Below are 13,467 nucleotides of genomic sequence, written 5' to 3' on the forward strand. Positions count from 1 at the left end.
GTAGATAGAAACTCATAGTCATGTGAATCAATTATACTCTGTATATATGTTTCTCTATTTGATTCATATTCATGAATTTCTTCAATTGAAGACAGAGGATAGTCAATTGTATTAATGATGAATGGGAGATTATCCCGAATCGTTGGCTCTTCTTCTATGATAGAAGCTTCATTGAGTACTCGAATAAGAGATAGGGGTAATATTGAATTACCACCTCTTGTTGATGCATACGTTGATCCAGAATCCACCATCTATGAGCACTCTTCGAACCCTCTTTCTGTGAATAAGAGCTTCTAAGTGTAGAGTGTCATTTTGCGTAGGCCTGTCTGTAGGTACATCCCATTTAGTGAATGCTACTTTGGAAGCTGCTAAGTTTCCAACCATGGATTGAAGTGCATTCTCATCTATATCTCTAGCAACAGTATATACTTTTAATGCTTTGTCTAGGACCACCCTATGAGCCGGTGAGATGCGAAGCAACTCAAATAATGAAATTTAGGCTAGAGTTTTTTTTAGTTGGTCGACCATGTTGTAATTTCTTGTCCGTGGAGGGGGGTTTGATGGTACCGCTTGTAATGTAACCTTGGATCTCTGGGTGATCACAACACAATCTCTACTCCTTGGATTCACTGTAATTGTTGTCACTATGTTATAAAGTCCTTTCAAAAAGAAAAGGATAGATATCCTCCCTAGTATGTCTCTTTTTGTCATTAAATGTTTGCATGCTAGTCATTTTCTTTTTGAGATCTTCTACTTGTTGAGCCAATATCTCTGTTTGGGTCAAGGGTGTGCTCCCTATAAGCATTTTCTACAAAAGGAATAGTGTTTGAGTACCTTGGAGATTATTGAAATGTTGACTAACCATGTAATTACAACATAGGTTGTTAGGTGTGGCAATAGTCGATCATATGAGAATATAAGTATGGGGATCTTGATAATAATGATCTTATTCAACCTCTTCCTGTTTGTTAGTTTTATTAGTAACTAATTCTAGAAGCCCATATTTTTCTTCCTTTTCCTCATGTCCATCTCTTTAATCTTTCCAAGGTTCACTTCTCTCCTTAATTTAAAAATACACTCTTTGTAAAAAAACAATTCTTTTCTTTTTCTTTTGGTTGTTGAAGATAAATAATAACTAATTTTCTTGAATAACTTATCTCTAGAAAAGATAATTTTAGTGGTTGTAGGATTCCATAAGTTATATACTTTTACATTATCACCATATGCAATGAAAAAGCACTTTTTTATCTTTTGGATCCAACTTAGATCATTTTTCTTTGGGCAGATGAACATAAAACTTATTGCCAAATACCCTTGAATGTGAAACAAAAGGTTTCTTAAATATGTACACATCTTTCATAACATGTTGTTTCAAGAGCCTTACAGGGAGATCTATTTAATAAGTAACAAGTAGTTGTTGTAGCTTTTTCCCAAAAGCATTTATAAATTTTTGAACCACTTAACATACTTTTAGATCTTTCCATTATTGTCTAATTCATCCATTGTACTATTTCTATTTATTAAGTATACAAAATATTATTTTTTTCAACAATTCATGCATTCTTACAAATTTCAACAAATTTCTTAGAACAATATTCTCTTCCATTATCAATTCTTAAAACCTTAATTTTTCAATTTATTTTGTTTTCAACTAAGGCCTTAAAATCTTTTAATTTAGTGAAAACTTCAAATTCATTCAATAAAAAAAGTAACCACATGTGTCTAGAAACTTTATCAATTAAGGAAACAGAATATCTATATCTTCTAATTCATTCAATATCCATTGGTCCAAAAACACGAATGAATAATTTCCAATTTACTCCTAGATTTATAACTAATTGAAGGAAATGATTTTTATTTTTTCTACCAACCACATAATGTTCAAAAAGTTCAAATCTCTTGCATCAAAATGGAAAAAATGATCTACCAAATTTTTATTCAAAAAGTTTTTTAACCTATTCTCACTAATGTGACCCAATCTATTGTACCGCAATATGTTAATATTTTTTTGTATTTACTTACATTGGTGGATTTTACAATAGTAATGGCTTCAAGCTTAAATAGAGCCCACTTCCTTGTCCCCCTTGCTACCACCAAGTTTCCTCTTAGCAATTTGCAACCATGTTTGTATAATGTTACATGCAATCCACTAGCATTCGACATAGAAACTAAAATTAAATTTATTTCTAATTCTGAAATATCACAATACAACAATAAAAATATCACCTAAGAAGCTTGAGAAAGATAAGTCGACACTAAGTCTTAACAAAGAGTGTGGCATGAGTATTATAGAGAGTTGTACAACTTAAAAGAGCTATGTGAGTGCCAAGTGAGAGCAGAGAGATTATTCATAATGAAACAACTTATTAAAAAATAAGATGAGAGCATTAGAAGAGGCCAACAAGTTGTTGGATTCATCTTGAATTAATTTTAATGACTTAGGTAGGTGACCATCAGAAAAATATTTAGAAATGACCATCAAACAGAAAACAATTGTGGGATATTGGCACGTTCATAATTATATCGATGCATCACACTAGTATCCAAATAATTTTGACTCAAAATGGTAATACAAGTAGCAAGATGGAAGGTAACAACGAAACTTGAAAAAAAATAACTCAAGAAAACAAAACTTAAGAACCATGAAAAAGCGAAAGGCTAATTCAAAAGCTAAAATGAGCCTAGCAGCACATTAGGGAATGAATCCCAAAATGAACACAAAAAATGTAGTGTAAAATTACAAGGCTATGCTATTTTTTACGTCACAACTCCCCAAAATTGTGCCCTAGCATTTAATTTATATTGATCGCACGTGCTAAGTCACTCAAATCAATAACAATGAATATTCAAAGGCTAAGTAGAGGAGTTTGTTCATGTAAAATTACCTTCTCTTTTCACTCTCATAAAATAAATGTTTCTTTTTTTTGTGTAAACAAGAGCTAGGTACACAATTACAGTTTGTGTAAGCTTATGCAGGTAAGCACTATAGACTTATTATTTTCTCACCTTTTTCTTGTTTTGGTATTTTCATGTTTGTGACATTGTTGTAGTACTTGGTGAATTTGTAAATGTGCATTATCATATGATTAATAGTGACTTAAAATTTACAATCTTACAATTCAAACATCTTTTCTAATTTTGGATTTTCCATATTTTTAACATTGCTCATATATATATATATATAATTGTGTAATATTATTTGATTAATATAAAAATTATGAAAACTATGCACTCCTCTTTCATTTACTCATATAAATAAACATGTTTCTTATATCATGAATCCTTATATTACACGCTCATCCAATTATTGTTATGTAAACCTTTATATTGAAATTTAATGATTGTTTATTAAACATTAATATTTCTTATAATATTTTTTTCCATTTTAAAATTGAAATTAGATAAAAAAAAAATCATTAAAATTATTAAAAAACTGATCTTTTAATTTTATAAGTGATTACAAATGTATATGTAATAAACTAGAACACAATAACTTAAAAAAAAAACCTATAGAAAACTTTACAATTGATAAGAAATAGAAAGTTGAAAAGTCAATAATAGAAATAACAAAGTGAGGAGGACAAATTATACTAGAATTTTGTCTTAGATCCCAACAATTGCTTTTATTTATTCTAATAGTTTCTCTTGTTTTAAATACTTTGCCACAATTTGGGAAAATCTATTCACAACTGCAAGGCTAAATTTCACTTCCGTAATACGAAACAAAAATTATGGTTCCAATATGCATTCTAACAAAACACGAGGGAGCACAAATTAACCTAATTTTATGTGCATCCTTCATTACAAGGATCGTGTTCTCTAAAGGGGTTCTCACCTACAACACAATAATATGACAATATTAAATTTCTCCATATGCACAAAATATAGTACAATTAAATGAAGTCCATTCTAAATTCAGACACAACTTTGAATCTGTTTACTAGTGTAGTATTTTTTATTCCTAATTTTGGTTTGGGCTATACTCTCTAAAAGTTATTTTTAAACTTTCATTGCAATATTGTCTAAACTATTGGAGATGTTGCTCCAAAAGACATGGTGTTCATTTTATCTATCATAGCAATGGTGAGGTATTGAAAAGAAGAATGTTTGTTTGGTCTTTTTAAGAGCACCAAAAGAAATATTGTCTAATCTTTCCCTATAGGAAAACCAAAAGGTTGTTAGAACATGGTGGGCTTTCTAGCCTAATTTTTCCTCTTCGTTACAACTTTGACCTCTCTGTTTGTAGAAACAGAGCTAATTATTGATAGAAAGACAGAGAAAATAGGACAAAAACATTTTGACCTTTCCTAGAAAATGTGAATTAACTACTAAGAAATTACGAACAAATGTACTAGCAAATGCGAATTAATGTCTAGTCAAATGCGAATTTATGACTAAGCAATTGCACATTACTTAAATGTGACAATTTTGGAAATTATTTTAAACAAAGGAAAAAGACAGAAGAAAGAAGTTCGTTGATTCTGACATGGACAGAATCTATTGAGAATCAATCTAATAGCAAATGTGAAACAAAACAACATCAATTGCGCATTAATATGCGCAATTGCGAATTTTGTGTATGCAAGTATGATTCCATTTTTCTGTTCTGTACAGATCTACAAATGACAAAAATAAAAAAAGATAATTTAGTCACTATAAATTTACATCGGGTTTACCATTGTTTTCATGCTTGAAATCATGTAAATTAAGCTAATTAGGAAAAAAGGATGATCACAGATCCTTAACTAATCTATCTAAAATCAAACATAATGAAATATAATAAATGAAATAAATGGAAGAATTAAACTAATTTAAACTCCCTATTCCACATTTTTGCTTCCATTTCTCTTCTCCAAATTCCTGGTGTAGGTGGCTCTCAAATATTGCACTGAGATTTCTCGCATAAAGATGACAATTATTTTAACGAGTTGTGATCTAGCTTGAATTGAGAAAATGATTTTGTTTATATAAATTTACATGAGAGATGAGATGGGATTTTGAACTCAAGCTCAGATTGGGAGTGAACTGATTTAGATTGATCAGTTAACAGAGTTGATTTATTTGTTAACCAAATTGATTGATTTGTTAACCAAATTGATTGAGTAGTCAACTAAATAGATTGGATAGTGGTTTGACTAGATTAGCCAGTTAATTGGATTGATTGAAGAGATGATTGATTACATTGATTAGTTTGAAAAGATTATTTGGAGTGAAAACGGGAGATTGAAGACATAACTGAGTTAACTGATTTGATCAATTAGTTAAGCTTTCAACATGTGTTGTAGGACTTTAAAATTGAATTTGATTTTCATTTTCAATTTGGATTTTCAAATTCTAAATGCACCTAAAATTTATTGAAATTCATCCAACTACAGATTTGGTGAAATGTTATTTAATTAAGGAAATTAATTGTAATTAATTAGATAATTAATTTTAATTAATATTTGAGAAAGGGGTTAAATGATTAAATTAATTAAAGAATGGAAATTTGATAATTAGAAATGTTGAATGATAATGATTTAGTCAATTGAGGAAAAATAATTAGCTTAATTAAATAATTAAAGAATTAGTCAATTAATTAGACCAATAATTAGTACATGATTAGTGAGACATTTTTAAGTATCTATAGGTTCCTCCATGAGTTAAAAAGAATCGCCCGAGTGGAGTGACTCTTATATGTTACATTTATGAATACTCCAAGCATTCAAGAATGAATCTACTCCTATACATTCAATCATTTGAGCTCCTTCAGTGAATTCTCAGTTGAAATATAACAAATATAATTTTTTACTTAATTTGACATCGAAATTATTTGCATGAATATTTATAAAATTAATTGTGTTTTTTTATCGATATTTTAGATTACACTCAATAATCCAACATCAAGAAGAGGAAGTATGTAACCCAAAAGAAGAAGTTGACTAAAAGCATTCTTGCAAGTAAAATGTAAAAATTGTTTGTTCAACAAAACCAAATCAAATATTGTTATATAAAGTGTGCTCATAACCTTCATGGCAACAACATTGTCAAATGTCTATTGCTAATGAATATGAAAATGAAGATAAATGTCATTTCTATATGAATTGCAATTAAAAATTTCACATATAAATCACCATAATCCATGCAACATCTAATCTTATTAAATCACCATAATTTTCAAGTAGAGTTATCCATGGAGGAGAATACACACTTCCCCAATCCTAACACAAAGCAAAAATCACCACAAAATTTCTCCCACAATCACCATTTAAAAATCTCCACATAAGGAGGGTTAATTTTATGGATGTTTGTCCTTAAATCCATTTTGGTCACCTAAGTCTGAGCACAAGAACCTCTTTGGCCAAGAGCCAAGGATTGTGAGCTATCCATTGGACCAAATTTTACTAGGACATGATCCCAACCTTGTCCCCTTTAGATGTTAGATCCTTGCACTCAACAAGACTTGATCCTTGGTTGGCTCATTAAGAACCTTTCAAATTCACCAGCAGACCAAGGGCCCAATGACATTATAATGAGGGTTTTGAGAAATCAAAACTCCAAAATAAGCTTAATAATAAAAATGAACTAATTCGCCCTTATAAAACCTGATGAACATTTCAATTTTTTAAACTAATAGAATATATTATATTTTTAATTCCCTAATTTCACCTATATGCCCTAATTATGAAAAGCATATTAAAATGAAAACATATAAGACCCATTTATCTTTACAGTTATTGAATTGCCAAATAAAATCATTAAAATATATTTCCACATTAAAATTTATAAAAATTACATTTAAACACAAATACACAAGCACTCTTTAATGATTGATCACAAGAGGAATTTAGGGCATTTAGGACATTATCAGTCATGGTAAATAGTTATAAATTGGTTATATGTTAATGGGACATCATACACAATTAAGTATGACATACAAGGTATAAAGAAAATTTGGCTAGAGTGATATCTTATGTTAACTACTGTCAAGGTGTGATATCTCCCGTTAACCACTCTCTAGATATGCTAAGATTTGTGTAGCGAAGTGAATTTGATACCCTGTACCTACAAGGAGAATAAAGTGTGGAAAAAAAAAGATGAACACATACCTTCAGTGATAGAGAGAACACTTGCAAGATGAGGAAAGGATAACATCAAACCAACCTCTGGAAAAATGCCAAAGAATTCATAGAGCTAAACATCTTCTGGTGTGAGAATAGGATTTTCAATGACCTAAGTTGAACATGTTCCAGAGGGAAAGGTCACAAACACTCCATAATATGTGTGAAAGAAGGGAGGGAAAGTGGGAATGATGTGCAATAAAATGAAACATTTATTGGACCCTTTGTTGGATATTGCACACTAAATAGATCGAGTAAATGCAAAGGGACACATAGTTAATGTGGCTAGTTGGAATGGAGTGAGGAGGCAAAACATGTTTAATTTGCATTGTCGAGCACAGAGGGTGGTAGATTGTTCGACCGACATGTGGAAAAATTAGCCAGTACCACCGAAGTTCTATGCCACTTGTCATGGTTGAGCTGCCCCATGAATGTTCATACATCCAAATGGCAAAGGTTTGGACACCTTGTATGAATTGCCATTTCACACATGGTAGGTCTCCTCCATGAAGGATAAAGTTTTTATTTTTATTTAGAGAACTAGTTTTCCTACTTGGCAATGCTCGTGGATATTGATCTAGACCTATGTGGTGCTCCATGTGGATCCTCGAACATAGGATCCACCACTACCAACCCCTCTCTTCTAAATAGACTAATAAGCTTATTTTCAAATAATAAATGACTTACTATATATATTCACATAGGTGTATGTACCAATCTATTGAGGTGCCATACAACAAAACCAACCACTACCACCAATGTGTCATGCCACTTTTCGTGGTTGATCCGCCCCATAAAAAGTCATCCATCCAAACAACCAAGTTTCAGATACCTTGGATGAATCATCATTGACACATAATGGATCGTCTTCATTGAGGATAGAAAGAATCAATTTTTTTAAAGAACTAGTTTTCTTACATGGCAGTGCTTGTGGATGTCGATCTAAACCCACATGGTAATCCACATGAAGCCTTATTTCCACTACTTACTTGTCCCCTAAATAGACTTATAAACTTATTTGTCCCATAAATAGTCTAATAAACTCAATTCCAAATATTATAGTTTGACCGTAGTAATGAATGACTTTATATATACACGATTTTATAAGAATTGTAAAATGGTAGAAGTAATTTTTGTTCACACAAGTTCCTTATATTAATATATTTGTAATGTGTTCTGTATATTTGTAATCTGTTTATAAGTTGTAAAAATATATAGTATTTCTGAAAGACTTAATGTGATCTCACTGTGAATTTTGACGAGATTACCTTGCTGATTTACTGGATTATTAGTTCCTGCCTGCAGGGACTATAGCGGAGGCCTCTTTATTAACTAGTGATTTATGCAATGCCAATGCACCAATCAAAAATAATTATTCTAAAATATTTTTGCATTTGCTAATGTTCAAACCGTTAAACTTGCGTATTAGTTAAGCAAAATATTCTTGACAAATTTTGTGGCGTTTAACTACTGGTGTTGTCGAGGGTTTGCAGGGGTTCGCGCAGTTCTCAACGGGAGAGAACGCACGACTCCAGAGGGAGGTGCAGGGGCTGCCAAAATAGAACTTTGGCAGTCGCTAGAAACACATGGCCAACAAAAAGGGATAGCTCTGTCGGTGCGTTGCAGGGATATGGGGTTTTCAAGGATCAGACGAAATCCGTTAATAATCCACATGCTTCGACAGTACTTTGACATCTTGCATACTTGCTTGACAGGACAGGATTTTGACATCTTGCATACAAGGCCCCCCATCCTCCCTCGACGGTCAAGCAGGTGGCAGATATTGGGTTGCCCACCAGACATCTACGTTTGCAAATTTTAACCCTAACTGCCTCGGAAGCAAATATATGTGCAAAGGTACAAGATGGCAAAAATCACCTAGAGGATTTGCAACGCAACAAAAGAATACGACATAAATCATCTTCAATTTTTTTGCAAGGAAAAAAGGTTGTCTCAAGCAAAAAGCTGTTGTAGCAGCATCCAATTTCTGTGAACAGAATGAAGTTTTTGTGTTTGTGATAATCAATTATGCCTTTCCTCTTCCCAGCACAACCTAGGTAATCTTCAACTCAAGCGTTCCACATATACCACGTTCAATGCTAGCTATTGACAAACACTTACCCAAAATTTAATTGAAGTTGATTCCCTAATTTAAGGGAAGATAGCTAATGGAATAACTGCACCATTCCTTATTCAATTGACACAACTAAAACTAGCTGACAAACTAAAAGAATAACAAAATCTAAGAGTTGACAGAATCCAGTCAACCCTAATCCATGTCAACGACTAACAGTTCAGTGTTTGTGGTTCAAAAAGAGAATGTTACATTTCCCTTCCCATCGACTGTCAAATGCTCTCTACTTATCTTTCTACTTATCTTTCTAAAGTCCATTAAAAATATTGACTCAAACTCTAGGTAATTATTTAATAGCACTGTCAAATAAAAAACTTGACAAGGTATGTCAAGCCTTTGGATATCCACAATAAAACCTGTACAAGTAAATGGAAGGAAGAAATGAGGTGACTGAGGGAAGGCTTTTATCTTCCCTCATCTGCAACTCTCTTTTTCCCCATTTGTTGTGCTATTCCACACAAATCACTCCAATAATATCTGTAATAATATCTGTGTGAGAATGGAGCAGTTAGGGGCTTCAACTGCGTCCCTACATGAGTAAATGATGAGTGGTGGTTGAGGATTGAGTGGCTCAACTCAACTATAGAACCTCCATAGTGAGGGGAAACAGTCAGTGGTAAATGATGCTTTATAAAGATATAGTGAATGGGTATTTTATTGCTGGAGTTCTAAAATACTAGTATTTGTTCTTGGGCATAATCCATGGCTTTAATTTTGTATGCCAAATCCCATCCCTTAATTCAAGGTTTTCTGGAGTTTGAGCATAGCTCATGGGTCTATTACCAAATGCTGATATGAAAGTTTGAGTCTCTGCAACTTCATGAAAGGAATGTCTGGCCTAACTTTGGCCTATACTTAGGGCATTGTTTGATGTGGAAGCCAATCGTTGGGATGCTCTCTAGCTTACTTCTGTGTATTAGGTTATTAACTATTGGTCTTCTGTTGTGTCTGATGATTTTTATTATTCAAACTACTAAATCTTTACACAATTTTTTTTGAATGAAACAGATGAAAGAAACATGCATTTGGAAAGTGTGAAAAAGCTTTATCACATGCATTGCCTCCCAGAGATTTTATTGGTGCATAAAAAGTTTGTGCAGCAGAAACAAATGCAAAGAGTGGCAGGAACTTCGCTGCTTGCAGCCCTTGTCTTCTAATGTTATGAAGTTTTTTTATGCTTAGAAAATATTTGTGCCAAGAAGAAAGAACTTTAATTATTTGATACTTTAGTTATTAAGTAAAAGTTTTGCTATCTTATCTACCTATGCCCTATCTAGGGCATAAGAAACTTTAATATTTTGCACAGAATGTAGTAGAAAATTAAATTTATGTTGAATTGGTGTTCTAAGAACTTCACTCTCAAATATAAATTCAAAAACTCAAAGTTCAACTTTATTCCAAACTCAGTAAACTGTTGAACAATAGACTATTTCCTTCTTGAGTATTGGTTCAGATGGACCATTCTTTCATAGCATGAATAATTCATTTAACACTAATTTCATATAACAAATGTTCATAATTTCATATTTCATGAAATACTAAAAATTTCTCTGAAATCACTCATGCTGATACTACCATGACTCGATCAACTTAACATGAAATACTAAATATTTCGTGTTCCCCTCTTACGTCTGTTTACTGTTATTTCACAAATATCTGTATCTATGTAGGGAGCTTTGTAATTCCTGAACATATAATGGAAGTTATAAGGTACAGGGATCTCATTTAAATTGCAGCTGTAACATCAGTCAGGAAAAAGCTATTGGTGAAAATGATTTCAAAATCACTATATATATAATTACAATGCACAATTAATTAATGTAAAATAAAGTGACTGGACGCACAAACCAAAAGAAACCCAAACTGAGAAGAAAGTTAAAAGATTACCAACCTGCCAATAGAATAATTATTCTGGAGAGATTTTCTGGGGAAGTTTTCCAAGGGTCTAATATATATGTATATTGCCCATCATGAAGACTAATATTGTAATTAAAATATGCAGTAATTGTCTCAATGGAGGTCTAAAATGGTAGCATAGATTAACCACCTCGGTTTTATTCTAAGTAGTTCGTAAACAATAGAAATATTTCGTTTATATGTGAAATATATATATAAATTACATAAATATTTTACGGTTAATTTAGTCTCTATTATAAGGAATCCCCAAACGTGGTGACCTTTAAATCTGGAGAAGCGTTTGCAGGTATAAAGCAACGTCTACAGATCCAACAACACGGTATAATTCGTCGAATTTGTACACACTCTAAAGCTTCATATCCTTAAGAAGAAAAAGTTGATAATGGATTTTTTGCGGGAACTCCCTGAGCAAATATTTCGAGACATCTTATTAAGAGTGCCATACATATGTCACTCAAAAATTAAGCAGCTGTTGGAACCTGCCAAAGAAATGTTGGAAAGTTTTCAGTTTTATCAGGATAGAATTAAGTTTGGGCTGACTAAGAAATATATATGTTTTCTCGAGGATCATATTAGCATATCTATATACGATCCTACTGATCGATCACGTAAACTGCTCCCTCCCACAAACGCAATCGTTCATAAGATTATAAATGTGAATCATAAGATTGTTGTGCTGGGCCAGTCACGCCATTTAACTCCATTGTTTTTGATATATGATTTTTTACCTAGTATATGGAAGCATGGTGCTGAATTTCCCACCCCCAGACCTGCAAACCTAGAGTTTGCATGTTGTGCCTCACCTGATGGATCGATTTACATTGCAGGAGGAAATGATAATGGTCTCAATGAACTTCGTGACGCAGCAGTTTATAAAGTAGATGAAGACAAGTGGGAGCTTCTTCCTAAGATGCACCAGGGAATGTACAGCTGTAGGGGTGTTTTTATTGAAGGAATGTTTTATGTCATTGATATTAATAGATGTCAAAGATTTGATCCCACCACAAGAGCATGGACAACAATAAATATGTCTATTCCTAATTCTTGCCTCGATGTTATGTATGCCTTTCAACGACTAATTGCATTTACAAGTAAAGGAATAGAGCAATATGATTGGGAAGGAAATTTATGGAGGCAATTGGAAACTCTCCCTCAACACCACCCTGTTTTAAATGTTTGTGCCACAGTGTCGTGTGATCGAATATTATTTTGTGGAATTTTTCGTAATCCTGATATCTATATTTGTAAACTGTATATGTATAAACCTGGAGCACCTTTCTCTGAGAGGTGGATTTCTGTTGACCAACCCAATAGTTTTCTGGAAGGGATGGTTCAATCTATTGCCACCATTGAAATTTAATATATTTCTAAAATCGTATCAAACATATGTTTCCTCAAAATAGACTTCAGATATCTATTTATTTGAATCAAACAATTAGTTTTCTGCTATGATATTTAAAACATATGTATCTGAAAATTTGTATGTATCTATTGTCATGATAAACATTTAATATATTTCTAAGATCATTTAAAACATATGATTGGCCCTATTGTCATATAAGTTGTGTTTTACATTTATAGCATAAATCATACGACCTGTAATCTATTACAAAATAGTGACAAACATAATTATAAATTTGAGATGAAAATTCAAAATACTTAATTGATATTTCAACACATTGCAAGTTGAGAGAATTTAATTATTTGTTGACGATGAAAGTGTGATTTTATTAAAAGCAAGAGAAGTGTACCTTAATGATAGAATGAATAAAAATTTAATCTCGTGATATTATGTTTGAAACCATTGTTGGATGAGCTTTAGTTGAAGACATGATTTAGAGTTATCATCATTATGGACTTTGGTTCAACCTCTTTTACTATTATCACTCATGGTTGGAGTTCATCATTATCTAAGATTTGTGTTGTTTTCTAACCATTTTGATATTTAGAAAATAAAATAATTAAAAAAATGGTTTTCCTTTAATAAAATATAATATGACTTTTTATTAACCACCTCAACCACAATAGCTCATAATCTCCTAAAAAATGTATCTTTGATAACTCTTTAACTTGAAATTCTCTTTTGACTATTTATCCTCTTTCAATAAATATATAGTAGGGCTAATTGGACTTTAAATTTTTTTAGTGTTTGAAATGCCTTTTGGTATTGTTCTGTCCATTTGAACGTGACACCTTTCTTCAAAAGATGTTGAAATGGTTGACACTTGTTTTCCAATTGTGCAATGAAGCATCTTATGGATTATAGTCTCCCTTGCATACTTCTTAGTTTCTTGAGTGTGGTGGGTGACGACATGT

At 32.1% G+C, this 13,467-nt stretch overlaps 1 protein-coding gene across 1 annotated transcript; it reads left to right on the plus strand.

The window, feature by feature from the left end:
- Positions 1-11,533: 11,533 nt before the first annotated feature.
- On the plus strand, positions 11,534-12,511 carry LOC131867728 (F-box/kelch-repeat protein SKIP20-like). Its single transcript, XM_059215535.1, has one exon. It carries the CDS (start codon positions 11,534-11,536, stop codon positions 12,509-12,511), a length of 978 nt encoding a protein of 325 aa, XP_059071518.1.
- The last annotated feature ends 956 nt before the right edge of the window (positions 12,512-13,467 follow it).

This window comes from Cryptomeria japonica, unplaced genomic scaffold (genome assembly GCF_030272615.1).
Source record: "Cryptomeria japonica unplaced genomic scaffold, Sugi_1.0 HiC_scaffold_181, whole genome shotgun sequence".
Lineage (NCBI taxonomy): Eukaryota > Viridiplantae > Streptophyta > Pinopsida > Cupressales > Cupressaceae > Cryptomeria > Cryptomeria japonica.

Coding starts and splice junctions, on each gene's coding strand:
- LOC131867728 (XM_059215535.1), top strand. CDS start 11,534: ATGGATTTTTTGCGGGAACTCCCTGAGCAAATATTTCGAGACATCTTA.